We start from the raw sequence: 25,000 nt of genomic DNA, 5'->3' as shown, positions 1-25,000 counted from the left end.
TGATACTATCATATTTTGGGCAATCTCTACCCAGAGCAGAGGGGAGAGGCTTTGTTTTGTTCTGATGCATCCTGGTAGTTAGAGTCTTAATCGTTTAACGACGAGCTATCTATCTCACAGATGCTCATTGTCCAGACTTCTGACCCCTCCTTTATTAGGTCCATTTCTATGAATAGGCCTGTCCTATTGGCCTATAATGGGCCTGCTGATTTCTCACCCATATTCTACCTTTCTGGTTTGGGCTGTTATTTTTACAGGCAGTCTGAGCCTACTATTGCCACTACACATGTTTAGCCTACTTAAATACTGGCTTTCATAGACAAATTAAATGAGTGGATTAATTCATAATTAGGCCTTATACGACGTTAGTGGCTTTGGTATTGAGTTATTTTGGGGTCAGATGCATGGCTATGGCCAAGATATGCGTATAGCAAGACCTTATAGTACGACCTACTAGACCCACAAGTATCAAAACAGTTTTATTCATAATAAAATTGAAAATACATAGATACAATACATAAAAAATATAGGCCTTCCTTTTAATTCCAAACGATGTGGTCAGTAGGCTACAAATCCCCAACATCTCGGGCCTTTTTCTCTTATAGTCAGGTTTGCAAATGAAAAAGTCAGCAGAAACATGTATTCAGGGCCTGTAGTGTCAGATCATCCTGAATCCACGCCTGCTAAGCCGCCTTTGTCCCCGTTTCTGACTGATATCTGAACAGATGGGGGCATTCACCATCACGGTGTGCGCATGACCTCTTGTGGACAATACGTGTATTACATCTACCTGATTTTGTCAGTGAGAAATTGATTTTTGTTTAGCAATGAAAGTGCAATACCATGCATGAGCCATAAATGGCCACCCTGTTAGCTGGGTGAGTATTTGGAAAGAGCAAAATGATGATGAAAGTCTCATAAAGGCTGCATTGGCCATAAAGCCATGCAGTAGGAGGTGGTGTCGTGATGCAGCGCTCTGCTCTGTGGAGGGAGGGTTGCCTCTGGTTGGCTCTCACAGCTCACACGCCTCTCTGCATCCCAAATCTCCACTTTTCTCTCAGAAGTGTGAGCCCCTCCCTACACATTTAAAAGCATTCGATTGGCTCTCACAGCTAACACACCTCTCTCCCTCAGTCCCAAATCTCCACCGTTTTCTCCGAAATGTGCAGCCCTTCCCGGACGTTCAAAGTATTGGATTGATGTAAACATGGGCCAGACTAGAGGGAGTTCCCACCATGTCTCTTTTACCAGTCCTTTTAACTACACCAACAGAAGTGAACAAATTAACACCTGGGCAGAAGGGTAGAACCAGTTGAACACAAATGAGGGAGAGGGGATGGATGGATGGATGGGTGGATGGATGGATGAATGGATGGATGGATGGATGGATGGATGGGTAATGAGCAAACAGAGATGGCGGGGAGGAGAGAGAATGGAATGTGACAGGAGGGAGGGGAGGGAGGGAGGGAGGGAGGGAGGGAGGGGATAGAAGCAGTTATGTCCACCACCAGACTCTTTTTGCCTTCCTCTCATCCACCATTTCCACCTCTTCTCTATCCTCCTCTTCCTATCCTCCTCTTCCTATCCTCCTCTTCCTATCCTCCTCTCCCTATCCTCCTCTTCCTATCCTCCTCTTCCTATCCTCCTCTCCCTATCCTCCTCTTCCTATCCTCCTCACCCCTATCCTCCTCTCCCTATCCTCCTCTTCCTATCCTCCTCTTCCTATCCTCCTCACCCCTATCCTCCTCTTCCTATCCTCCTCACCCCTATCCTCCTCTTCCCTATCATCCTCTTCCTACCCCCCCCCAGCCTCCTCTTCCTATCCTCCTCACCCCATCCTCCTCTTCTCTATCCTCCTCACCCCTATCCTCCTCTTCTCTATCCTCCTCACCCCTATTCTCCTCTTCTCTATCCTCCTTTCCTTATCCTCCTTTTCCTATCCTCCTCTTCCTATCCTCCTCACCCCTATCCTCCTCACCCCATCCTCCTCTTCTCTATCCTCCTCACCCCTATCCTCCTCTTCTCTATCCTCCTCACCCCTATTCTCCTCTTCTCTATCCTCCTTTCCTTATCCTCCTTTTCCTATCCTCCTCTTCCTATCCTCCTCACCCCATCCTCCTCTTCTCTATCCTCCTCACCCCTATCCTCCTCTTCTCTATCCTCCTCACCCCTATTCTCCTCTTCTCTATCCTCCTTTCCTTATCCTCCTTTTCCTATCCTCCTCTTCCTATCCTCCTCACCCCTATCCTCCTCTTCCCTATCATCCTCTTCCTACCCCCCCCAGCCTCCTCTTCCTATCCTCCTCACCCCATCCTCCTCTTCTCTATCCTCCTCACCCCTATCCTCCTCACCCCACCTCTTCTCTATCCTCCTCTTCCTATCCTCCTCCTCCTCTTCCTATCCTCCTCTTCCTATCCTCCCTCCCTATCCTCCTCTTCCTATCCTCCTCTTCCCTATCCTCCTCTTCCTATCCTCCTCTTCCTATCCTCCCTCCCTATCCTCCTCTTCCTATCCTCCTCTTCCTATCCTCCTCTTCCTATCCTCCTCTTCCTATCCTCCTCACCCCCTATCCTCCTCTTCCCTATCATCCTCTTCCTACCCCCCAGCCTCCTTCTATCCTCACCCCATCCTCCTCACCCCATCCTCCTCTTCTCTATCCTCCTCACCCCTATTCTCCTCTTCTCTATCCTCTTTCCTTATCCTCCTTTTCCTATCCTCCTCTTCCATCCCCCTCCTCCTCATCCTCCTCTCTATCCTCCTCACCCCTATCCTCCTCTTTCTATCCTCCTCACCCCTATTCTCCTCTTCTCTATCCTCCTTTCCTTATCCTCTTTTCCTCCTTTCCTATCCTCCTCACCCCTATCCTCCTCACCCCTATCCCTCCTCTTCCTATCTCCTCTTCCTCCTCCTCAACCCTATCCTCCTCTTCTTATATCCTCTTCCTATCCTCTTTTCCTCCCTCCTATCCTATCCTCCTCTTCTATCCTCCTCACCCCTATCCTCCTCTCCCCCTATCCTCCTCTCCCTATCCTCCTCTTCCTTTTATCCTCCTCTTCCTATCCTCCTCTTCCTCCTCTTCTATCCTCCTCACCCCTATCCTCCTCTTCCCTATCATCCTCTTCCTATCATCCTCCTCCTCTTCCTATCCTCCTCACCCCATCCTCCTCCTCTCTATCCTCCTCACCCCTATCCTCCTCTTCTCTATCCTCCTCACCCCTATCCTCCTCTTCTCTATCCTCCTTTCCTTATCCTCCTTTTCCTATCCTCCTCTTCCTATCCTCCTCACCCCTATCTCCTCACCCCATCCTCCTCTTCTCTATCCTCCTCACTCCCTATCCTCCTCTTCTCCTATCCTCCTCACCCCTATCCTCCTCTTCCTCCTCCTCATCCTCCCCCTATTCTCCTCCTATCCTCCTTTCCTTTATCCTCCTTTTCCTATCCTCCTCACCCCATCCTCCTCTTCCTATCCTCCTCACCCCTATCCTCCTCTTCCTATCATCCTCTTCCTATCCTCCTCAACCCTATCCCCCTCTTCTTATCCTCCTCTTCCTATCCTCTTCCTATCCTCCTCTTCCTATCCTCCTCTTCCTATCCTCCTTTCCCTATCCTCCTCTCCTATCCTCCTCTTCCTATCCTCCTCACCCCTATCCTCCTCACCCCATCCTCCTCTTCTCTATCCTCCTCACCCCTATCCTCCTCTTCTCTATCCTCCTCACCCCTATCTCCTCCTCTTCTCTATCCTCCTTTTCCTCCTCCTTTCCTATCCTCCTCTTCCTATCCTCCTCACCCCATCCTCCTCTTCTCTATCCTCCTCACCCCTATCCTCCTCTTCTCTATCCTCCTCACCCCTATTCTCCTCTTCTCTATCCTCCTTTCCTTATCCTCCTTTTCCTATCCTCCTCTTCCTATCCTCCTCACCCCTATCCTCCTCTTCCCTATCATCCTCTTCCTACCCCCCCAGCCTCCTCTTCCTATCCTCCTCACCCCATCCTCCTCTTCTCTATCCTCCTCACCCCTATCCTCCTCTTCTCTATCCTCCTCACCCCTATTCTCCTCTTCTCTATCCTCCTTTCCTTATCCTCCTTTTCCTATCCTCCTCTTCCTATCCTCCTCACCCCTATCCTCCTCACCCCACCCTCCTCTTCTCTATCCTCCTCACCCCTATCCTCCTCTTCTCTATCCTCCTCACCCCTATTCTCCTCTTCTATATCCTCCTTTCCTTATCCTCCTTTTCCTATCCTCCTCACCCCATCCTCCTCTTCCTATCCTCCTCACCCCTATCCTCCTCTCCCTATCCTCCTCTTCCTATCCTCCTCACCCCTATCCTCCTCTTCCTATCATCCTCTTCCTATCCTCCTCAACCCTATCCCCCTCTTCTTATCCTCCTCTTCCTATCCTCTTCCTATCCTCCTCTTCCTATCCTCCTTTCCCTATCCTCCTCTTCCTATCCTCCTCTTCCTATCCTCCTCTTCCTATTCTCCTCACCCCTATCCTCCTCTTCCTATCCTCCTTTCCCTATCCTCCTCTTCCTATCCTCCTCTTCTTATCCTCCTCTTCCTATCCTCCTCACCCCTATCCTCCTCTTCCTATCCTCCTCACCCATATCATCCTCTTCCTATCTTCCTCCTCCTATCCTCATTTCCCCAGCCTCCTCTTCCTATCATCCTCTTCCTATCGTCCTCTTCATATCCTCCTCTTCCTATCCTCCTCACCCCTATCCTCCTCTTCCTATCCTCCTCACCCCTATCCTCCTCACCCCTATCCTCCTCTCCTTATCCTCCTCTTCCGTATCATCCTCTTCCTATCCTCCTCTCCCTATCCTCCTCTTCCTATCCTCCTCTCCCTATCCTCCTCTCCCTATCCTCCTCTTCCTATCCTCCTCTCCCCTATCCTCCTCTTCCCTATCCTCCTCTTCCTATCCTCCTCTCCCCATCCTCCTCTTCCTATCCTCCTCACCCCTATCCTCCTCTTCCTATCCTCCTCACCCCTATCCTCCTCTTCCTATCCTCCTCTTCTTATCCTCCTCTTCCTATCCTCCTCTTCCTATCCTCCTTTCCCTATCCTCCTCTTCCTATCCTCCTCTTCCTATCCTCCTCTTCTTATCCTCCTCTTCCTATCCTCCTCTTCCTATCCTCCTTTCCCTATCCTCCTCTTCCTATCCTCCTTTCCCTATCCTCCTCTTCCTATCCTCCTCTTCCTATCATCCTCTTCCTATCCTCCTCTTCCTATTCTCCTGACTCCTATCCTCCTCTTCCTATCCTCCTCACCCCTATCCTCCTCACCCCTATCCTCCTCTTCCTATCCTCCTCACCCCTATCCTCCTCTTCCTATCCTCCTCTTCCTATCCTCCTCACCCCTATCCCCCTTTCCCTATCCTCCTTTCCTCTCCCCCTCCTTCCCTCTCACCTATCTGCCTCTCTCCATCTGCCTCTCTTCTCTCCCCCTCCTTCCCTCTCTCTCCATCTGCCTCTCTTCTCTTCCCCTCCTTCCCTCTCTCTCCATCTGCCTCTCATCTCTCCCCCTCCTTCCCTCTCTCCATCTGCCTCTCATCTCTCCCCCTCCTTCCCTCTCTCTCCATCTGCCTCTCATCTCTCACCCTCCTTCCCTCACTCTTCCTCCTGTGAGTCCTTCTCACCTTCTTATCTCTTTCTCTTTCTCACTCTTTCTCTCTCCCCCATGAACATCTGCAGCCTGTTTTAACACTCAACAAGCTGGAGATATGGAGGGCATCACGCACACACACGCACGCACGCACGCACGCACGCACGTACACACATTGGTCGAATAACCTGTCAATCTAAGCACCATCCTCTCTGGTTGGATATTTGGAGCTGTAACTCCCGTTTAACGCTTTTAAACCGGCAGCATCTCTCGCGCACCTGCAGTTACCGGCCTCTGTCCATTCCAAGAGCTGAGTGCCGCGCGCTGCGCTGCGACAGAAGGAGTGGCACAGCGTGTGTGTGATCGTGATTCGTGAACGTGTGTGTGATAGAGAGAGGAGAGAGAGAGAGAGAGAGAGAGAGAGAGAGAGAGAGAGAGAGAGAGAGAGAGAAATGTGTGAGTGAATCTCGCGCATATTGCTGGAATCACCGAGTATCACACACCTCTGGACATCTCTGGACTCTCCGCGGTCAAACCGTCAATGTAGCTGTGTGTGTGAACTTTAATTAAACTATTCGAACACCCCATCGATACGGACTGGGACACAAAGCTCGGGAAGCTCCGTGTGTTGGAAGGCGCTGCAGACATGGGTACTGTTCTGTCTCTGTCGCCGAGGTCAAGGAAGGCAGCGGGCGGTGTGTGTGTGGACGAGAAACCGGACCTTGCGACCGGCGGGAAACCACAGGAGAAGAGCCTAAAGAAGCGCCACTCGGTGCTGCTCCATGCTCTGACGTGGAAGAGGCTGGTCGCCGCATCGGCCAAGAAGAAAAATGCCAAAAAGGTGAATCCCAAACCCGACGCCAGCCAGGCCAAATCCGATCCCTTGGTGGACCAGCTCAACACCGACAACATCAAGAAATCACAACCGTCCAACGGAATACTCGACCGAAAAGCGACAGGGCCCAAACCCGGGCCAATTCCTGTGCCTGTTCCTACAGTACCAGACCAGACCCGGCGGCAGACCCAGAATGGACGCTTATTCATCTCCCCTCGGAGGGTGGTGGTGCAGGTGGGCAACGTGTGTGTGTGTGTGTGTGTGTGTGTGTGTGTGTGTGTGTGTGTGTGTGTGTGTGTGTGTGTGTGTGTGTGTGTGTGTGTGTGCCTAACTGTTTGTGTTGTTCGTCCTCCAGGCTTCCACCGGCGAGCTCCTGAGGTGTCTCTCTGACTTTCTCTGCCGCCGCTGCTTCAAGCTCAAAGAGCTCACGACCAATGAGGTCATCCTGTGGTTCCGTAACGTGGACCGGGCTCTGTTAGTGCAGGGCTGGCAGGACCAGGGCTTCATCACCCCGGCTAACCTGGTCTTCGTCTACTTGCTCTGCCGAGAGGCCGTGGAGGAAGACACGGGGTCTGAATACGAGCTGCAGGCGACCTTCCTCACCTGCCTGTACCTGGCCTACTCCTACATGGGCAACGAGATCTCCTACCCGCTCAAGCCGTTCCTGGTGGAGTCCAGCCGGGAGGCCTTCTGGGAGCGGGCCCTTGGTCTCATTGACCGGATGAGCGGGCCAATGCTGAGGATAAACGCAGACCCGCACTACTTTACCGAGGTGTTCCAGGACCTGAAGAACGAGGGAGGGTCAAGGGAGAAGGAGAAGAAGGAGAAGGAGGAGAAGAAGGAGAAGGAGAAAGACGGGAAACGGATAAGCGAGTTGGATCGTTAAGAACTGGATGAGGGGAGGAGAGAGCGAGGGGGAGGGGGATTTGGTTTAGGATACGGTCGCGGACACCAGCCACACACCCGCCGGTTGTTTGAGCGGGGATTGAATGTATACGCTTGGTGAACCGGACTAACGCACGACGGGGATTTGATCGGGAACCTGAGTCTGGAATCAGGAGGAATCAGTCACACGCCTAGCTTCACCTCGCCCCGTTACCGAACTGTCGTGTCATGTGTTCGGTCAAAGCTCGGGGAATCTAACGGACACTACACGGGACTTTGGGCGGAAAGAGATAGCTATAGTTAACTTTACTGCATGCTGTATAAAAAGTATTCTGATTGTATCGTTATTGTGGCTTTTGAGAAATGGATAGGCTATTATACGGTGGACTAAAGTGATAGCTTATAGCGCGTCAGTGTTTTGGGGAAAATGTATATATTCGTTTCATAAGAGGGGGAACGACACCGTGCTCTCCAAGGGACTGGGCTCAGTGGCGCGAGAGACGCTGCCTGCCCCCCACCCCCTCTGAACGTTGAATGTACTATTTTACCACTTCAAACCAACGGGATTCTTTACCGTTAACATGTGGCAACTGTTACTATGGTATTATAAAACGTTCTGTTTTATATATTGTACATTCAAAAATACAAGTATAAATCGTTACAAACGGTCCCCGTGCCTCCCAGCAATGTTTAATTGAATTGCCTTGTGATTAATGTGATCAAGAACATGCAGTATGACGAACGCTGAAAGTTGGCTCTGTATGTAATAATCAGAGGTGTACACTTTATGGACAGCTTTAGTTTTACTAGACCCAGAGCAACACCATCTCTATGACTGATTATAAGCCTACGACTCTGGAAACCCCAAAAGGCTAGCCAATAGCCTTCTACAGTGAAGCAACAGCTGGGCTGGTACTGATGTCCGTGGGCACATAATGTCCCCAGCTGTGTTAAGGTCCTGGTCAACGAGGCTATAGGTCAAAACGAGTCAATCAAAGTTCAGATGAGATCAAGCCATGCAGGTCAACACTGCGTCCATACTCAGATTTAGAACCTCTATAGACATATTGCTCAATTGACAAAATCAAGGTTTATTGGTGGGCTTTTTATAGAAAGAAAAACTGGAGTAGTGATCTCTGCGGCAAGCGGCCCTTGGATGAATGCAAGGCCTTCTTATTGTCGCTGTCCATGGTTCTGAAATCGAGTGGTGCTGAAACCTCGCTGCATGGGAGTGTGATAATGTAGCCTACTGGAGTTTAACAGTGATCTCATCTTCACCAGTGTCATCTTTTTTTATCATCGTCATCATCTCCATTATCATCAACACCACCTCCTTCTTCTCCTCATCATCACTATCTCCATCTGTGCGTGTGTGTTGCCATTCTATGATGACTCATCAGCTCGAGCGCAGAGCTAAAAATTTGTGAATAAAGGAAGACGGAACACGTGGTGCAGTTTTCCAAGCAGGTGATTGGATGAGTTTTGCTGCAGTCTGATAGAAGTGGCGCTGTGAAGAAGGAGAAGAGAGGAGGGGAGATACTGCGGAGTCGCGAGCCGGGGGAAGGTGGAATTCAACATTTTCTCTACCAGCCGCTGCTGCATTCCCGTTCCGTCTCCAAGGCAACAACCGAGACAGCAATGGGGATAAGAAAGACAGACAGAGAGAGGAGGGAGAAAGAGAGAGCGAGAGAGAGACTTTACACCAGCTCACATGGCCATGAAACAAAACGATAGAAAAGATACACAACTCGTGTTCTCTAAACCTCCTCAAACTCATATCATCTGTTTCCTGATCAGGCTACAACAAATATGTGTTAAAATAATGCTAATGTTTTGGATGTATTAGCCTATACATGGACTACTCCTCATCTCCCAAAGAGGCACGCTTCTTCATTTAGCCTATTTCAGTCCCAGTCGTTTTGTTGGGCGGCAAGGATAGGCCTTTTTTAATCTCCATAGGTGCAATAATAATAATCAGTTTCTTTGACGTGATGTAGGCTACTGTTTGTGTCGATTAAGGGGGAAAACCGGTTATGCAACTTCACACCATCAGCAACAGCGTACGGAACATTGGTTACCATGGAGACGCCGCGGAGGCAGCAGGTTGCAGAGAGAAGGAAAGAGAGAGGAGAGAATCAATATGAAATTATTAGCCTACAACAGAGGTGACTTATGGCAAAGATGAACACATCTTCTCATCTGCTCATAATGTAGGCTTATATATATACACACACACACACACACACACACAGATATTCTAAGGTATAATACTTGTATTGTTACAATGTCTTACAATGTATAACAGATGCCTCCTTACAATAACAGAGCATAGGGCTAAAAGAGAAAGAGTAATTGTCCAGTGTTTCTAGATTTCTATGAAATATGACCTATAATTAATGACAATATGAGTGAAATAGCTTTCCTTCCTAAAAAATGGTCATTAAGTATGCTAAAAATCAGTTTTTCTATGTAGGAATGGTGTGGGTTTAGCCCAACAACAGAACGGTGTGGACATACACCGGCCATTAAAAATATTCACGCAAGTAGACCACTGATTGGCCAGCTCATCCTCCACATCATCCTCTATGTGTAAATAGCAAGCATTTTTTAAACCAGTCTGTTTGAGATACACGTTTGAGGTGGGATTTTTAAAGTGTTTTTTTCCCCCCTCCAATTTATGCTTTGGCCACAAATATGAGTATAGGATGAGTCAACAACATTATTTGGGTTTGAGTTAACAGAATGTGAACTTCTAAAGGTGAGATTTTCACTGGACAGTTACGTTAACCAGTGAGGCCCATTGAACATGTTAGACACAGGATCAACTGGACACATTCAGCTTTCATCATTAAAGCAGGTGTACTTCTGAGAGGAGGTCAGAGGCCTTATTCACAAACTATCTCAGAGTAGAAGTGCTGATCCAGGATCAGTGGATTCAATCTAATAAGGCAAAACTCATCCTAGATCAGCACTTCCTCTTTTAAAGGTCCAATGCAGCTGTTTTCATCTCAATATCAAATCATATCTGGGTAAAAATGAAGTACCTTACTGTGATTGTTCTCAATTAAAATGGCCAAAAATGAACTAAAATAGCTTCTTAGCAAAGAGCAATTTTTCAAGCTAGAATTTAGCTAGAACTGTCTGGGAGTGGTCTGGGTGGTGGGGGGGGAACTGAAAACTAGCTGTTATTGGCAGAAAGGTTTAGAACTCTCTTTCTTATTGGTCTATTAACTAAATTACCGCCTGGATCACCAGGCTGGCTGAAACTCCATCCCACCACAACAGGCTGTGATTTCAGGAGGTCTTTTCAAACAGCTCTTACACGAAAAGGGCTTTATCAAAATGTTCACAATTTCACAGTATTATTCCAACCTCCTAGTGTGGAAATATATATAAAACACAGGAAATCACATTTTTGACAGCCCTGGGCCTGTGAGCAGCTTTATGAATATGGGCCCCAGACTCATAGAAAACACATACTGTATGTAGCATAGCGATGGGCCTTCACAGAGTTTGGAAAACTTTGTTTCATTTAGAGCCTACTGTCATTATAAAGGCTGCCATGTTGGAAACAAAGGTTCCACTTCTGGTAAGAATTTGAGTATTTGTCATGGGATGCTAAGTGCTCTGTATCTATGAGCTGATGCCTCCACCTAGTGGTCCTAAAAGGAGTCACAGTGTGTGTGTGTGTGTGACATTAACTAACATAACTATTTAACTACTCCCTCAACACTTTAAACCTTCAGTCCTTCACCCTCTATAGCAGTTAGTCCCATTTTATTGGCAAATGCATCATTTGCATGACCTGACCTGATAACATCTGGGCACACACACGCACACAGTGTTGTTATCATTTTGAGTGAAGTTGTTTTATGTTGTTTGACTGTTTCAGCATTGTGTGAGTGTTGTCCTGACACACCACACACACACGCACAGTGTTGTTATCATTTTGAGTGAAGTTGTTTTATGTTGTTTGAGCGTTTCAGCGTTGTGTGAGTGTTGTCCTGACACACACCAAACACACACACACTCACAAACAAACATACACACACACACACAGTGTTGTTATCATTTTGAGTGAAGTTGTTTTATGACATTTGAGTGTTTCAGCATTGTGTGAGTGTTGTTTCAGCGTTGTGTGAGTGTTGTCCTGCTCGCCTGTAAGGTCAGGCCGTTTGAATAGTGAGCAGAGGTGGAAATGACTTGCGCCACCCGTTACCAAGCAACCACATGTTAGCCTGGAAACTAATCTTCCTAAAGAGCAAATGTGAAAAACAGACTCCTGCCACCCAAACTCAGAGATGAGAGATGAAAGAGAGAGAGAGCGAGAGAGACCGAGACAAAGACAGAGAGAGACAGAGAAAGAGAGACAGAGAGTGAGACAGAGAGAGGTAGGCCTAAAGCCTCAGGGTTTCTCTTATCTCCTTTCTATCTCATTTAAGGGCCAATCAGAAACATGGAACACAACCTATTTGACAATCAGGAACTCCCAGGGTGTTTGCATGATTAATTTGTGACACATTTGACTGTCTGTTAAAAGCACACACCCCTCAGGCAGCAATAACACCTACCAATGTGCAGGCACACACACCCCAGGCAGCAAGTCATCACGCAAGCTCCACCAAGACCCTCTTGACCTGTGTGTGTGTGTGTGTGTTATTATAGGCCTATTATTCATCTTCATTTAAATACATTTTATTCGACTTTATTAAACGTAGTTCGTTGTCAGACATTTGGTCCGGTTGGAAAGCTCTCCGCTGTGTCCGCCAGGCCGCACGCACGGCCCGTTAATGTTTAACCGATTCCTCCATCAGGCTACCCTACTATTACCGTGCCATTTCAACCACACTGTTGGAAGGGACTTGGATCTCCGTGGTAGCACACGTCCCCGGTCCTATTCTCTCTGCCCACGAGAGAAAAGGCAATGTCAATATTGACTAAATAATGAACAGGCACGAAACGGCCATTAGAACTCCGCTTCCATGCAGATAGTGCCCACCTGCTCAACACAAAGAACAAAGTAGAACAAGTCATTTCAGAGTTTTTCTTTGTATGTCTATGCGACAGCTATACAGGCCTCTATGCCTGCGTTGGTAGCCTATCTGCTCAAAACTGGGCTCTGATCCAATTACTTGTCCCTACGGGAATATTGTAGAGCCGGCTAATCTCTAATGAGTGGTCGATGGATTATATGTTTATAGCGCCTTTTCAAATTATATTCACATTCACTTTATCCCTTTTCCCGTCTGCTTTGTTTTTTGTTGTTGCTTTGTTTTCACGCAGTTTTCCTGCACCTGCTTAACGCGAGCCGAACGAACAAAACGTCATCTTCATCATGTATTGTGCGCGTGGCTCAGCGTGAGGCAGGTGCAGATCTCTCTCCATTTGGAATGGTGCTCACCTTCTCGAGACGGAAACATTTAGGCAAACACAGACAGAATAGACTCCATGGGAAAGTCCAGAGACGGAGTTATGGAGTTGTCATTGGTGATGTACCGGTAGCCTAAAATAAATCAAATCAAGTTGAGTTGATGCTGACCAAAAGCTGTTTATTCGAAGCAGCAGATAATTTTATTTTGAATAAAGGAATTTCATAAAGCAGATTGTGAAAATAAAACTTTTGGGCAACATATATAGCCTATCCTATAAGACTCACTTGCCTGCATTGAAGGTGCACAGCTGGAGATGGAGATGCCTTGTTGGTCAGAACCGAGACGTCCTCTCTCTCATGGGTGGGTATAGCCTTCAGAACCTGCTCGAGCCAGTGTCCTGGATTTATAGGTGGTGTAACACCGTGAACATGAGAAGGGTTGGGGGTTTGACTCTTCTCGGACACACCTGCTGCAGGACTATATGAACCCTAGACGCTGATCTAAGGCCAGTTTTTGGTTAAGGTTAGGATTTGGGGGAGGGTAAACTGAACCTAGATCTGTGCCTACGGGCAATTTACACACTCCCTCGCGATGGAATTGGCCAGGATCCGAGAGGGGCGGGGCGAGAGGTGGAGGGTTGTTCTACTCCATTTTGGGTGTTCCGGTCCTGTCTGAAGAGCTTCGTATACATACGTCACTTTTTCATGGTACACCTTTTGTCAAATTTGCCGTCAAAAGTAGATTGTTTTTGGGGGAATTTAAGCTAACCCTTCCCTTAACCTAATTATCCTAACCTGCTACGTTACTTCCTAATCTGCTGCTTAAATTCTCTTAAACCTGCTACAAAAAGTCAAGTTTGACAAAAGCTCCATCTCCTCTAGACAAAAAACCTCGTAGGCAGTTGCTCTTTAACGGATAGAGCTGATAAGGTTGATCGGCTGGAAACAGAGGGAAGAGGATGGAAAGATGTTGAACTTACTTTATGCCTCAGGGAGGTGTGTGTGTGTGTGAGAGAGAGAGAGAGAGAGAGAGAGAGAGAGAGAGAGAGAGAGAGAGAGAGAGAGAGAGAGAGAGAGAGAGAGAGGACAAGCTAGATAGAAAGATATAACCCCCTACACCATTGTAATCATTATGTCACCTATTTCCATGAGGTTTATGAATTAATCGTCTGGTCGTTGATGTGGGCTCAGAATTGTTTTACATAGTGTTTTTCCCAGTTTGGAAGGAAGCTTTTCAAAGGTATTTGAATATAGCAGGCCAAACCTAATCATCTCATACACTCCCCTGTGAATGCTGGGAATGCAATTTATGGGCCCCCGAGTGGCACAGCGGTCTAAGGCACTGCATCTCAGTGCAGGAGGCATCACTACAGTCCCTGGTTTGAATCCAGGCTGTATCACATCCGGCCGTGATTGGGAGTCCCATAGGGCGGCGCACAATTGGCCCAGCGTCATCCGGGTTTGGCCGGGGTCGGCCGTCACTGTAAATAAGAATTTGTTCTTAACTTACTTGCCTAGCTAAATAAAGGTTAAGTGAAACATGTTGTGCCCAGTAGAATAATGTATTGTGTCATTTTGGAGTCACTTTTATTATAAATAAGAATAGAATATGTTTCTGAACACGTCTACATGATGCTCCCATGACTATATGGATAATCATGAATAAATCCTGAATAATGAGGCATAAATATCATACCCCCCCAAAAAACTCCCGTTATTGGTAATGGTGAGAGGATAGTATGTTTTGGGGGCATGATCGTTGTGCAGCTCACTCATCATTATTCACTATTCATTCATGATTATATGTAATCATGATAGCATCCACATGAATGTAGAATTGTTTAGAAGCATATTCTATTCTTATTTACAATAAAGAATAACACAATACATTATGTACCGTTCATTTCTACTGGACACACCATAATCCGAAACGCAAATGCATCCAAATGTCGAGTCACAAGCATGATGTAGTAACTGCATGCTCGGAATATGGGAACAAATACTAACCTTTGCATTATATTTAATAAAGTATAAGTTAAATGTGTCCAAATACTTATGACACCTTCAAATGGGGAGACTAGATACATCATTTTTACATTTTTTATTGAAACTTTATGTAGGCAAGTCAGTTAAGAACAATTTTTTATTTACAATGACGGCCTAATACAAAACACATCATCCAAAACACAACCAAAACAAACAGCAAATGCACCCAACAAGTTTGTAGAGTCACAACCTTGATGTAGTCATTGTGTGGTAGGAATATGGGACCAAATACTAAACTGTTGACTCAATTTACACGATAAGTGAATTTGTCCAAACACTTTTGACACCTCCAAATGTGGGGACTAGATACACAAAGTACATACATATTTAAATAGTAAACAGATATGTATGCAATACTCTCAAATAAAAGGTGACATTCTGTGCTGTTACCTCATATAAAACATTTGATCTCAAATCCAAAATGCTGGAGTATACAGATAAATGTAAAGTTTTAGCTTCACTGTCCAAATAAATACATGGGGGAGTTTATATATATGATGATTACTATACAGTAGGGAAGGAACTCACACCAATCTTTGTACAACGCCTGGGTGAGCCGCCCCTCGCGCCTGACTGACATCGCTTCTTTCTTTCCTTCCTTCCCTCTTCCCACTCACTTATCTACATACCAATCAGTGATTACCTCTAGGAAGGAAGGAAGGATGCACCTGTAAGTATTGGTCCAGAGCCTGACTTTATTTAGTGGACTCTAGCTCCCCCATGTGGTGGTGAGAACTTAGGTCTCATATTCATTAAGTGTCCCAGTGTATGAGTACTGATCTAGGATCAGTTTGTCTCTATGGCCCTGTTCAGAAACAACCCCTAGGCCCTACCCTCTATGGCCCCGTCCAGAAACAACCCCTAGGCCCTACGCTCTATGGCCCCGTCCAGAAACAACCCCTAGGCCCTGCGCTCTATGGCCCCGTCCAGAAACAACCCCTAGGCCCTATCCTCTATGGCCCCGTCCAGAAACAACCCCTAGGCCCTACCCTCTATGGCCCCGTCCAGAAACAACCCCTAGGCCCTACCCTCTATGGCCCCGTCCAGAAACAACCCCTAGGCCCTACCCTCTATGGCCCCGTCCAGAAACAACCCCTAGGCCCTACCCTCTATGGCCCCGTCCAGAAACAACCCCTAGGCCCTACCCTCTATGGCCCCGTCCAGAAACAACCCCTAGGCCCTACCCTCTATGGCCCCGTCCAGAAACAACCCCTAGGCCCTACCCTCTATGGCCCCGTCCAGAAACCACCCCTAGGCCCTACCCTCTATGGCCCCGTCCAGAAACAACCCCTAGGCCCTACCCTCTATGGCCCCGTCCAGAAACAACCCCTAGGCCCTACCCTCTATGGTCCCGTCCAGAAACAACCCCTAGGCCCTACCCTCTATGGCCCTGTCCAGAAACCACCCCTAGGCCCTACCCTCTATGGCCCCGTCCAGAAACAACCCCTAGGCCCTACCCTCTATGGCCCCATCCAGAAACCACCCCTAGGCCCTACCCTCTATGGCCCCATCCAGAAACCACCCCTAGGCCCTACCCTCTATGGAATGTTTTCCCACACAAGGGAACAGATTCCCTTACACCATAGCCTATGTGTGAACAGTATGTTTATGTCATATAATTGTAGGTTTTATTGACCACCTGCCCCAATGATCTGCTGCTGATGACTGGAATGAATGTAGGAGCAGATTTCAGGAGCAGGACAAGACACCCTCATTTTGACTGATGACTGATATGAGAGCATGTACGTGATCGGCCTATCTGGCTTATATGATTATGATGGTCATAATGCTTCATGACAGTGTCATAAAGTGTATTTTCTACAAATGATTTAAAATATGATTGAAAAAAACATGACTGTAAAGAATTCATAACAACAACAACAAAGGATTTAAGAAACACATTTTCAAACGAAAGGAAACTTCTTGGCAGGAAAAAAACTAATTTGAATAAATGTGGGTTTTGACACTTATGTAGGTGCCATAACCAGCCATAACATAACACAACATATATCACAACATGTGTAAATATATGGGTCATGACAGTGTTATGACAAATTATGTCAGATGTTGTGACTGTGGGTGTTAAGTAAAGTGCTACCGTTCCTTTCTATACCTGCATAGGTGCTGCTATCACCCCTATGGGTTAAACTACCTTATAAGGGCAGGATCATACCCAATGATCTACTAACACCCAGAAGGGCATGCTGGCACACACACACACACACACACACACACACACACACACACACACACACACACACACACACACACACACACACACACACACACACACTGTGAAGTGGTCATGTGTGCTAACGGAGAAATCAGGTGGAATCCTGTCTGTATTATTGCACTAATTCTGTGGAATCCTGTCTGTATTAATGTAAGAAATTGAGCTCAGGTGCATCCTGTTTCTATTGATCGTCCTTGAGATGTTTCTACAACTTGATTGGAGTCAACCTGTGGTCAATTTAATTGATTGAGCATGATTTGGAAAGGCACGATTTGGAAAGGCACACACCTGTCTATATAAGATCCCACAGTTGACAGTGCACATCAGAGCAAAAACCAAGCCATGAAGTCGAAGGAATTGTCCGTAGAACACAGAGAAAGGATTCTGTCAAGGCACAGATCTGGGGAAGGGTACCAAAACATTCTGAAGCATTAAAGGTCCCCAAGAACACAGTGGCCTCCATCATTCTTAAATGGAAGAAGTTTGGAACCAACAAGACTCTTCCTAGAGCTGGCCGCCCGGCAAAACTGAGCAATCGGGGGAGAAGGGCCTTGGTCAGGGAGGTGACCAAGAACCCGATGGTCACGCTGACAGAGCTCAAGAGTTCCTCTGCTGAGATGGGAGAACTTTCCAGAAGGACAAATATCTCTGCAGCACTCCACCAATCAAGCCTTAATGTTAGAGTGGCCAGATTGAAAACACTCCTCAGTAAAATGCACCTGACAGCCCGCTTGGAGTTTGCCAAAAGGCACCTAAAGGACTCTCAGACCATAAGAAACAAGATTATCTGTTCTGATGAAACCACGATTGAACTCTTTGGCCTGAATGCCAAGAGTCATGTCTGGAGGAAACCTGGCACCATCCCTACGGTGAAGCATTAGGGTGGCAGTGTCACGCTGTGGGGATTCTATGTTTTGTGTTCTATGTTTTCTATTTCTGTGTGTTTGGCCGGGTGTGATTCTCAATCAGAGGCAGCTGTTTATCGTTATCTCTGATTGAGAACCATACTTAGGTAGCCTTTTCCCACTGGGTTTTGTGGGTAGTTGTTTTCTGTTTTATGTCTGCACCAGACAGAACTGTTTCGGTTTTGTTCGTTCTCTTTGTTGTTTTTGTTATTCAGTGTTCAGTTCTTTTAAAATATCATAAACACTTACCACGCTGCGCTTTGGTCCACTTCTTCAAACAGCCGTTACACTTCTGGAGAAGTCTCTGAATGTCCTTGAGTAGCACTGCCAGAACCCGGACTTGAACCCAATCAAATGTCTCTGGAGAGACCTGAAAATAGCTGTGCAGCGATGCTCCCCATCCAACCTGACAGAGCTTGAGAGGATCTGCAGAGAAGAATGGGAGAAACTCCCCAAATACAGGTGTGCCAAGCTTGTAGCGTCATACCCAAGAAGACTCAAGGCTGTACACACTGCCAAAGGTGCTTCAACAAAGTACTGAGTAAAGGGTATGAATACTTATGTAAATGTGATATCAGTTTTCATTTATAATACATTTGCAAACATTTCTAAAAAGCTGTTTTTTCTTTATGGGGTATTGTGTGTAGATGGATGAGAAAAAAACTATATTTCATCCATTTTAGAATAAGGCTGTAAAGTAACAAAATGTGGAAAAAGAAGGGGTCTGAATACTTTCTGAATGCACTGTATGTAGAATCCTGTATGTTAATAGAGGAAGTATGTAGAATCCTGTGTGTTAATAGAGGAAGTATGTAGAATCCTGTGTCTTAATAGAGGAAGTATGTAGAATCCTGTGTGTTAATAGAGGAAGTATGTAGAATCCTGTGTGTTAATAGAGGAAGTATGTAGAATCCTGTGTGTTAATAGAGGAAGTTTGTAGAATCCTGTGTGTGTTAATGGAGGAAGTATGTAGAATCCTGTGTGTTAATGGAGGAAGTATGTAGAATCATGTGTGTTAATAGTGGAAGTATGTAGAATCCTGTGTGTTAATAGTGGAAGTATGTAGAATCCTGTGTGTTAATAGAGGAAGTATGTAGAATCCTGTGTGTTAATAGTGGAAGTATGTAGAATCCTGTGTGTTAATGGAGGAAGTATGTAGAATCATGTGTGTTAATAGTGGAAGTATGTAGAATCCTGTGTGTTAATAGTGGAAGTATGTAGAATCCTGTGTGTTAATAGAGGAAGTATGTAGAATCCTGTGTGTTAATAGTGGAAGTATGTAGAATCCTGTGTGTTAATAGAGGAAGTTTGTAGAATCCTGTGTGTTAATAGTGGAAGTATGTAGAATCCTGTGTGTTAATAGAGGAAGTATGTAGAATCCTGTGTGTTAATAGAGGAAGTATGTAGAATCCTGTGTGTGTTAATAGAGGAAGTATGTAGAATCATGTGTGTTAATAGAGGAAGTATGTAGAATCCTGTGTGTTAATAGAGGAAGTATGTAGAATCATGTGTGTTAATAGAGGAAGTATGTAGAATCCTGTGTGTTAATAGAGGAAGTATGTAGAATTCTGTATGTGTTAATAGAGGAAGTATGTAGAATCCTGTGTGTGTTAATAGAGGACGTATGTAGAATCCTGTGTGTTAATAGAGGAAGTATGTAGAATCATGTATGTTAATAGAGGAAGTATGTAGAATCCTGTGTGTTAATAGAGGACGTATGTAGAATCCTGTGTGTTAATAGAGGACGTATGTAGAATCCTGTGTGTTAATGGAGGAAGTATGTAGAATCCTGTGCATTAATAGAGGAAGTTTGTAGAATCCTGTGTGTTAATAGAGGAAGTTTGTAGAATCCTGTGTGTGTTAATGGAGGAAGTATGTAGAATCCTGTGTGTTAATGGAGGAAGTATGTAGAATCATGTGTGTTAATGGAGGAAGTATGTAGAATCCTGTGTGTTAATAGAGGAAGTATGTAGAATCCTGTGTGTTAATGGAGGAAGTATGTAGATTCCTGTGTGTTAATGAGGGAGGAAGTATGTAGAATCCTGTGTGTTAATAGTGGAAGTATGTAGAATCCTGTGTGTTAATAGTGGAAGTATGTAGAATCCTGTGTGTTAATAGAGGAAGTATGTAGAATCCTGTGTGTTAATAGTGGAAGTATGTAGAATCCTGTGTGTTAATAGAGGAAGTTTGTAGAATCCTGTGTGTTAATAGTGGAAGTATGTAGAATCCTGTGTGTTAATAGAGGAAGTATGTAGAATCCTGTGTGTTAATAGAGGAAGTATGTAGAATCCTGTGTGTGTTAATAGAGGAAGTATGTAGAATCATGTGTGTTAATAGAGGAAGTATGTAGAATCCTGTGTGTTAATAGAGGAAGTATGTAGAATCATGTGTGTTAATAGAGGAAGTATGTAGAATCATGTGTGTGTTAATAGAGGAAGTATGTAGAATCCTGTGTGTTAATAGAGGAAGTATGTAGAATCCTGTGTGTTAATAGAGGAAGTATGTAGAATTCTGTATGTGTTAATAGAGGAAGTATGTAGAATCCTGTGTGTTAATAGAGGAAGTATGTAGAATTATGTATGTGTTAATAGAGGAAGTATGTAGAATCCTGTGTGTGTTAATAGAGGACGTATGTAGAATCCTGTGTGTTAATAGAGGAAGTATGTAGAATCATGTATGTTAATAGAGGAAGTATGTAGAATCCTGTGTGTGTTAATAGAGGACGTATGTAGAATCCTGTGTGTTAATAGAGGAAGTATGTAGAATCATGTGTGTTAATAGAGGAAGTATGTAGAATCCTGTGTGTTAATAGAGGAACTATGTAGAATCCTGTGTGTTAATAGAGGAAGTATGTAGAATCCTGTGTGTTAATAGAGGACGTATGTAGAATCCTGTGTGTTAATAGAGGACGTATGTAGAATCCTGTGTGTTAATGGAGGAAGTATGTAGAATCCTGTGTGTTAATGAGGGAGGAAGTATGTAGAATCCTGTGTGTTAATAGAGGAAGTATGTAGAATCCTGTGTGTTAATAGAGGAAGTATGTAGAATCATGTGTGTTAATAGAGGAAGTATGTAGAATTCTGTATGTGTTAATAGAGGAAGTATGTAGAATCCTGTGTGTTAATAGAGGAAGTATGTAGAATTCTCTATGTGTTAATAGAGGAAGTATGTAGAATCCTGTGTGTGTTAATAGAGGACGTATGTAGAATCCTGTGTGTTAATAGAGGAAGTATGTAGAATCATGTATGTTAATAGAGGAAGTATGTAGAATCCTGTGTGTGTTAATAGAGGACGTATGTAGAATCCTGTGTGTTAATAGAGGAAGTATGTAGAATCATGTGTGTTAATAGAGGAAGTATGTAGAATCCTGTGTGTTAATAGAGGAACTATGTAGAATCCTGTGTGTTAATAGAGGAAGTATGTAGAATCATGTGTGTTAATAGAGGACGTATGTAGAATCCTGTGTGTTAATAGAGGAAGTATGTAGAATCCTGTGTGTTAATAGAGGAAGTATGTAGAATCATGTGTGTTAATAGAGGAAGTATGTAGAATCCTGTGTGTTAATAGAGGAAGTATGTAGAATCATGTGTGTTAATAGAGGAAGTATGTAGAATCCTGTGTGTTAATAGAGGAAGTATGTAGAATCATGTGTGTTAATAGAGGAAGTATGTAGAATCCTGTGTGTTAATAGAGGAAGTATGTAGAATCATGTGTGTTAATAGAGGAAGTATGTAGAATCCTGTGTGTTAATAGAGGAAGTATGTAGAATCCTGTGTGTGTTAATGAGGGAAGCCTGTAGTCAAAGAGTGTACATGTACATTACACTGTATATGAAGAGACACAACAAGGTTCCTATAGAAAGGCCTTATCACTCTAGCGTAGCATATTCACGACCGCCAAGCTAGCTATGGAGAACCACGTGATCACATTCAGTGCAGTATTCCATTGAAATAAAGTGATTTTTTTGACAAATTAGTCATTTTTGGCCAAATGTGCAAATGTGTCATTTATGGACAAATGTGTCATTTTGTCACATGGTGAAGACATTCAGCTACTTAAGAGACTGTCTGGAAGCCAGCTAGTGTATTTACACTGTGAACCCCGTTGTGTGACGTTTGACACTATGCATCGGTGCCTTCATAACGACAGACAGATACAGACAGACTACAGTATTAGTATCGACTACATACACATGTTCCATTTCAGAGATGAAAAATGCTCTTTATTACAAACCACCATACAGAACTCATAGAGGTGAGATAGCAGCCATTTTGCAAGTACACATCACTGTATAATAACCTGTATGGCTAAGAGGGGCTAGGTCCCAAATCACACCCTACTCCCCATATAGTGCACTCCTTCAGGCAAAAGTAGTGCACTACATGGGGAATATGATGTCTTTTGAGTTTTGCCCAGAGCCTGTATAACCTGTGTAGTATGAAGCTATAGGCAGCAGTGCTGCCACTGCAGATACAAACCGGGGTTAGAAGTTACCCCCAGACACTGACCTAGGGTCAGTTTAGTGTTTCTACTCACGGTTAAGGTCAGATTGGGGAGAGAGTAACCTGATCCTAGATCTGTGCTGAAGGGCAACTTTTACCCTGAGCAGGGGAGAGTTGAAGGGTTAACTAGTTCAGCAGTTAATTAAAACCTGAAAATCCAATATGGCGGCAAGGCTTCTGTTTAATATGAAGGAGATGAACTGACGTGTTCCCCAGCTCCCTGTTGTCCTGTTAAATCATGTCTGTAAAATACTATTTACATATTTTACAAAGAATGCATAATATTACGGTTCAAACTCTGGGTGACATTTAAAAGTATGAGGATGCACACTCTAGAGGCCTTCATACTGCCCAACAGCAGCTCTACAGGAACAGGAAACCACATCAAAGGGACACAGGGATTGATCAGTGAAAAAACACAGAGAACACAGGGGTTTCTATTCAATACAAACAGAACCCAAAGGACAACCAACACGCACGCGCGCGCACGCACGCACACACACACACACACACACACACACACACACACACACACACACACACACACACACACACACACACACACACACACACACACACACACACACACACACACACACACACACACACACACACACACACACACACCATACATGCAAGCACTCATACAGACGTTAACGTGACAATACTTCTCTTCTCTCTGTTTTCTATTCAGGTGAAAAACAGAATATATGAATCATATAAGAACTATATATACTTCATAATGCGCTCAGAGCTCTATTTATGTGGTGAGACTTTCGCTTTCTTTTACACATATTAACAAACAGGAAATTATGTCACCTCACCGGGGTCATGGGTTGGGGTGGGTGGGTGAGGGTTCAGTCCATTTATTTTGACCCCCACGCCATGAAAGCAGAAACATCACGTGCTGACACTATGTTTTTTCACCGATATGTAAAAACAACCATTATTACAACGTCATTTCTTGCTTGTCTCCAGCAGATATATTTTACCTTTGACCCTCCACTTGAGTCTGGTTCCTTAATGAGGTGGGAGAGTCTCTGACAGCTGTTCTCAGTCTTGTTTTATTCTAGAATCCCAGAGTTCCGGAATGACTGAGGCAGAAGCACTTAGAGGCCTCATCAGTTTGGATGTTCCAAAGGCAACAGCCCTTAGTGACCTCATCAGTTGGCATGTTCCAAAGGCAGCAGCCCTTAGTGACATCATCAGTGTGGATGTTCCAAAGGCAGCAGCCCTTAGTGACCTCATCAGTTGGCAGCGGCCCTTAGTGGCTCATCAGTTTGGGTGTTCCAAAGGCAGCAGCCCTTAGTGTCATCATCAGTTGGCAGCAGCCCTTAGTGACCTCATCAGTTGGCAGCGGCCCTTAGTGTCCCCATCAGTTGGACCTCATCAGTTGGGATGTTCCATAGGCTGCAGCCATTAGTGACCTCATCAGTTGGCAGCGGCCCTTACTGGCCTCATCAGTTGGACCTCATCAGTTGGGATGTTCCATAGGCTGCAGCCATTAGTGATCTCATCAGTTGGCAGCGGCCCTTACTGGCCTCATCAGTTGGACCTCATCAGTTGGGATGTTCCATAGGCTGCAGCCATTAGTGACCTCATCAGTTGGCAGCGGCCCTTACTGGCCTCATCAGTTGGACCTCATCAGTTGGGATGTTCCATAGGCTGCAGCCATTAGTGACCTCATCAGTTGGCAGCGGCCCTTACTGGCCTCATCAGTTTGACCTCATCAGTTGGGATGTTCCATAGGCATACTGTGTGTCCATTCACTTCATATCCCTCTGTCTGGACCTGCAGCTCTCTGGCCTCTTTTCACCCGTGTGAGGAACTCCAGTAGTTGGTTACTAGTGTTCATGGTTGCTACCGGTTGTTGAGGATGTTTGCTACGTGTGTGTGATTGGTTTAACTGGGGCAGCTGACTGTATGTAACTGATGTAACTAGTTTAAACTATGTGTAACTATTTGGGACCAGTAACTAAGAGGTTGACAGATGTGTGTGATTGGTACTGGGTCTTACTGGCATCAGTGAAGTGTAACTGGGCCGTAACTGGTTATGTAACTGTTTATATCTGGTTCTAAACTGGTTCTGACTGGTTCTAACTGGTAGTTAGTGGTTGAACAGGACGCTGCGCGGCACCCAGCCCTCTGCAGGCGGAGACTCCGTGTTGGCCGGTCGGTAGACCAGACACTGGCCATGTTGGTTGGATGCCAGAATCTGGACCCGTTCCCCGCGAAGTACCGTGATCTCATCCTCACGCACCGCACTGAAGTCCTGGATCACCAGCACCAGCTTCCACACACACACACACACACACACACACACACACACACACACACACACACACACACACACACACACACACACACACACACACACACACACACAGAGGTATAAAACACTTGTTAAACACACTGTGCAGACATAATGAGTCACCAAGGTGAGTATCTACATGTTGTTGGTAGCCATGCGTAACATACAGGTTATTATATGTACAGCATTAGTTATTTGATACTATTTATAAGACAGTGTTCTCTCAGAGGAAACAATCAAGTTGATTCAATCTCATCTCACCTCGTTGTCCTGTGCCTCGCCGTCTGCCTGTGTGTGTGTGTTGTGTCCGT

At 45.3% G+C, this 25,000-nt stretch overlaps 3 protein-coding genes across 3 annotated transcripts in view; 1 reads left to right on the top strand and 2 right to left on the bottom strand.

The window, feature by feature from the left end:
• The window catches only part of fmnl2b (formin-like 2b), a 40,936-nt gene extending 40,800 nt beyond the window's left edge, over window positions 1–136 (bottom strand). Inside the window, exon 1 of the mRNA XM_065023485.1 lies at window positions 1–136. This exon is cut by the window's left edge and continues 978 nt beyond it. The gene's annotated coding sequence lies outside the window, so the exon portion shown is untranslated.
• Window positions 137–6,164: 6,028 nt separating this feature from the next.
• cdk5r2a (cyclin dependent kinase 5, regulatory subunit 2a (p39)) lies at window positions 6,165–7,991 on the top strand. The gene is made up of 2 exons (XM_029656308.2): window positions 6,165–6,670; window positions 6,792–7,991. Exons 1-2 carry the CDS (start codon window positions 6,248–6,250, stop codon window positions 7,320–7,322), a joined length of 954 nt encoding a protein of 317 aa, XP_029512168.1. The 5' UTR covers window positions 6,165–6,247; the 3' UTR covers window positions 7,323–7,991.
• A 14,080-nt stretch (window positions 7,992–22,071) lies between these two features.
• Window positions 22,072–25,000, bottom strand: part of kalrnb (kalirin RhoGEF kinase b) — a 70,920-nt gene continuing 67,991 nt past the window's right edge. Inside the window, exons 46-47 of the mRNA XM_065023477.1 lie at window positions 24,951–25,000; window positions 22,072–24,668 (exon numbers count right to left, since the gene is read on the bottom strand). The exon at window positions 24,951–25,000 is cut by the window's right edge and continues 123 nt beyond it. Coding sequence (XP_064879549.1) covers window positions 24,486–24,668; window positions 24,951–25,000 — 233 coding nt within the window. The 3' untranslated portion in view covers window positions 22,072–24,485. The remainder of the gene's footprint in view (window positions 24,669–24,950) is intronic.

Source organism: Oncorhynchus nerka, linkage group LG2 (assembly GCF_034236695.1).
Source record: "Oncorhynchus nerka isolate Pitt River linkage group LG2, Oner_Uvic_2.0, whole genome shotgun sequence".
In the NCBI taxonomy this organism is placed as follows: Eukaryota; Metazoa; Chordata; class Actinopteri; order Salmoniformes; family Salmonidae; genus Oncorhynchus; species Oncorhynchus nerka.
Note: the sequence above shows the minus strand (reverse complement) of the source record. Positions and strands in the feature narration are given on the sequence as shown.

Excerpts from the sequence above, each read along its gene's own strand:
- cdk5r2a (XM_029656308.2), top strand. The coding sequence starts at position 6,248 with ATGGGTACTGTTCTGTCTCTGTCGCCGAGGTCAAGGAAGGCAGCGGGC. Across the intron at positions 6,671-6,791 it reads CTCGGAGGGTGGTGGTGCAG|GCTTCCACCGGCGAGCTCCT; the intron begins GTGGGCAACGTG and ends TTCGTCCTCCAG.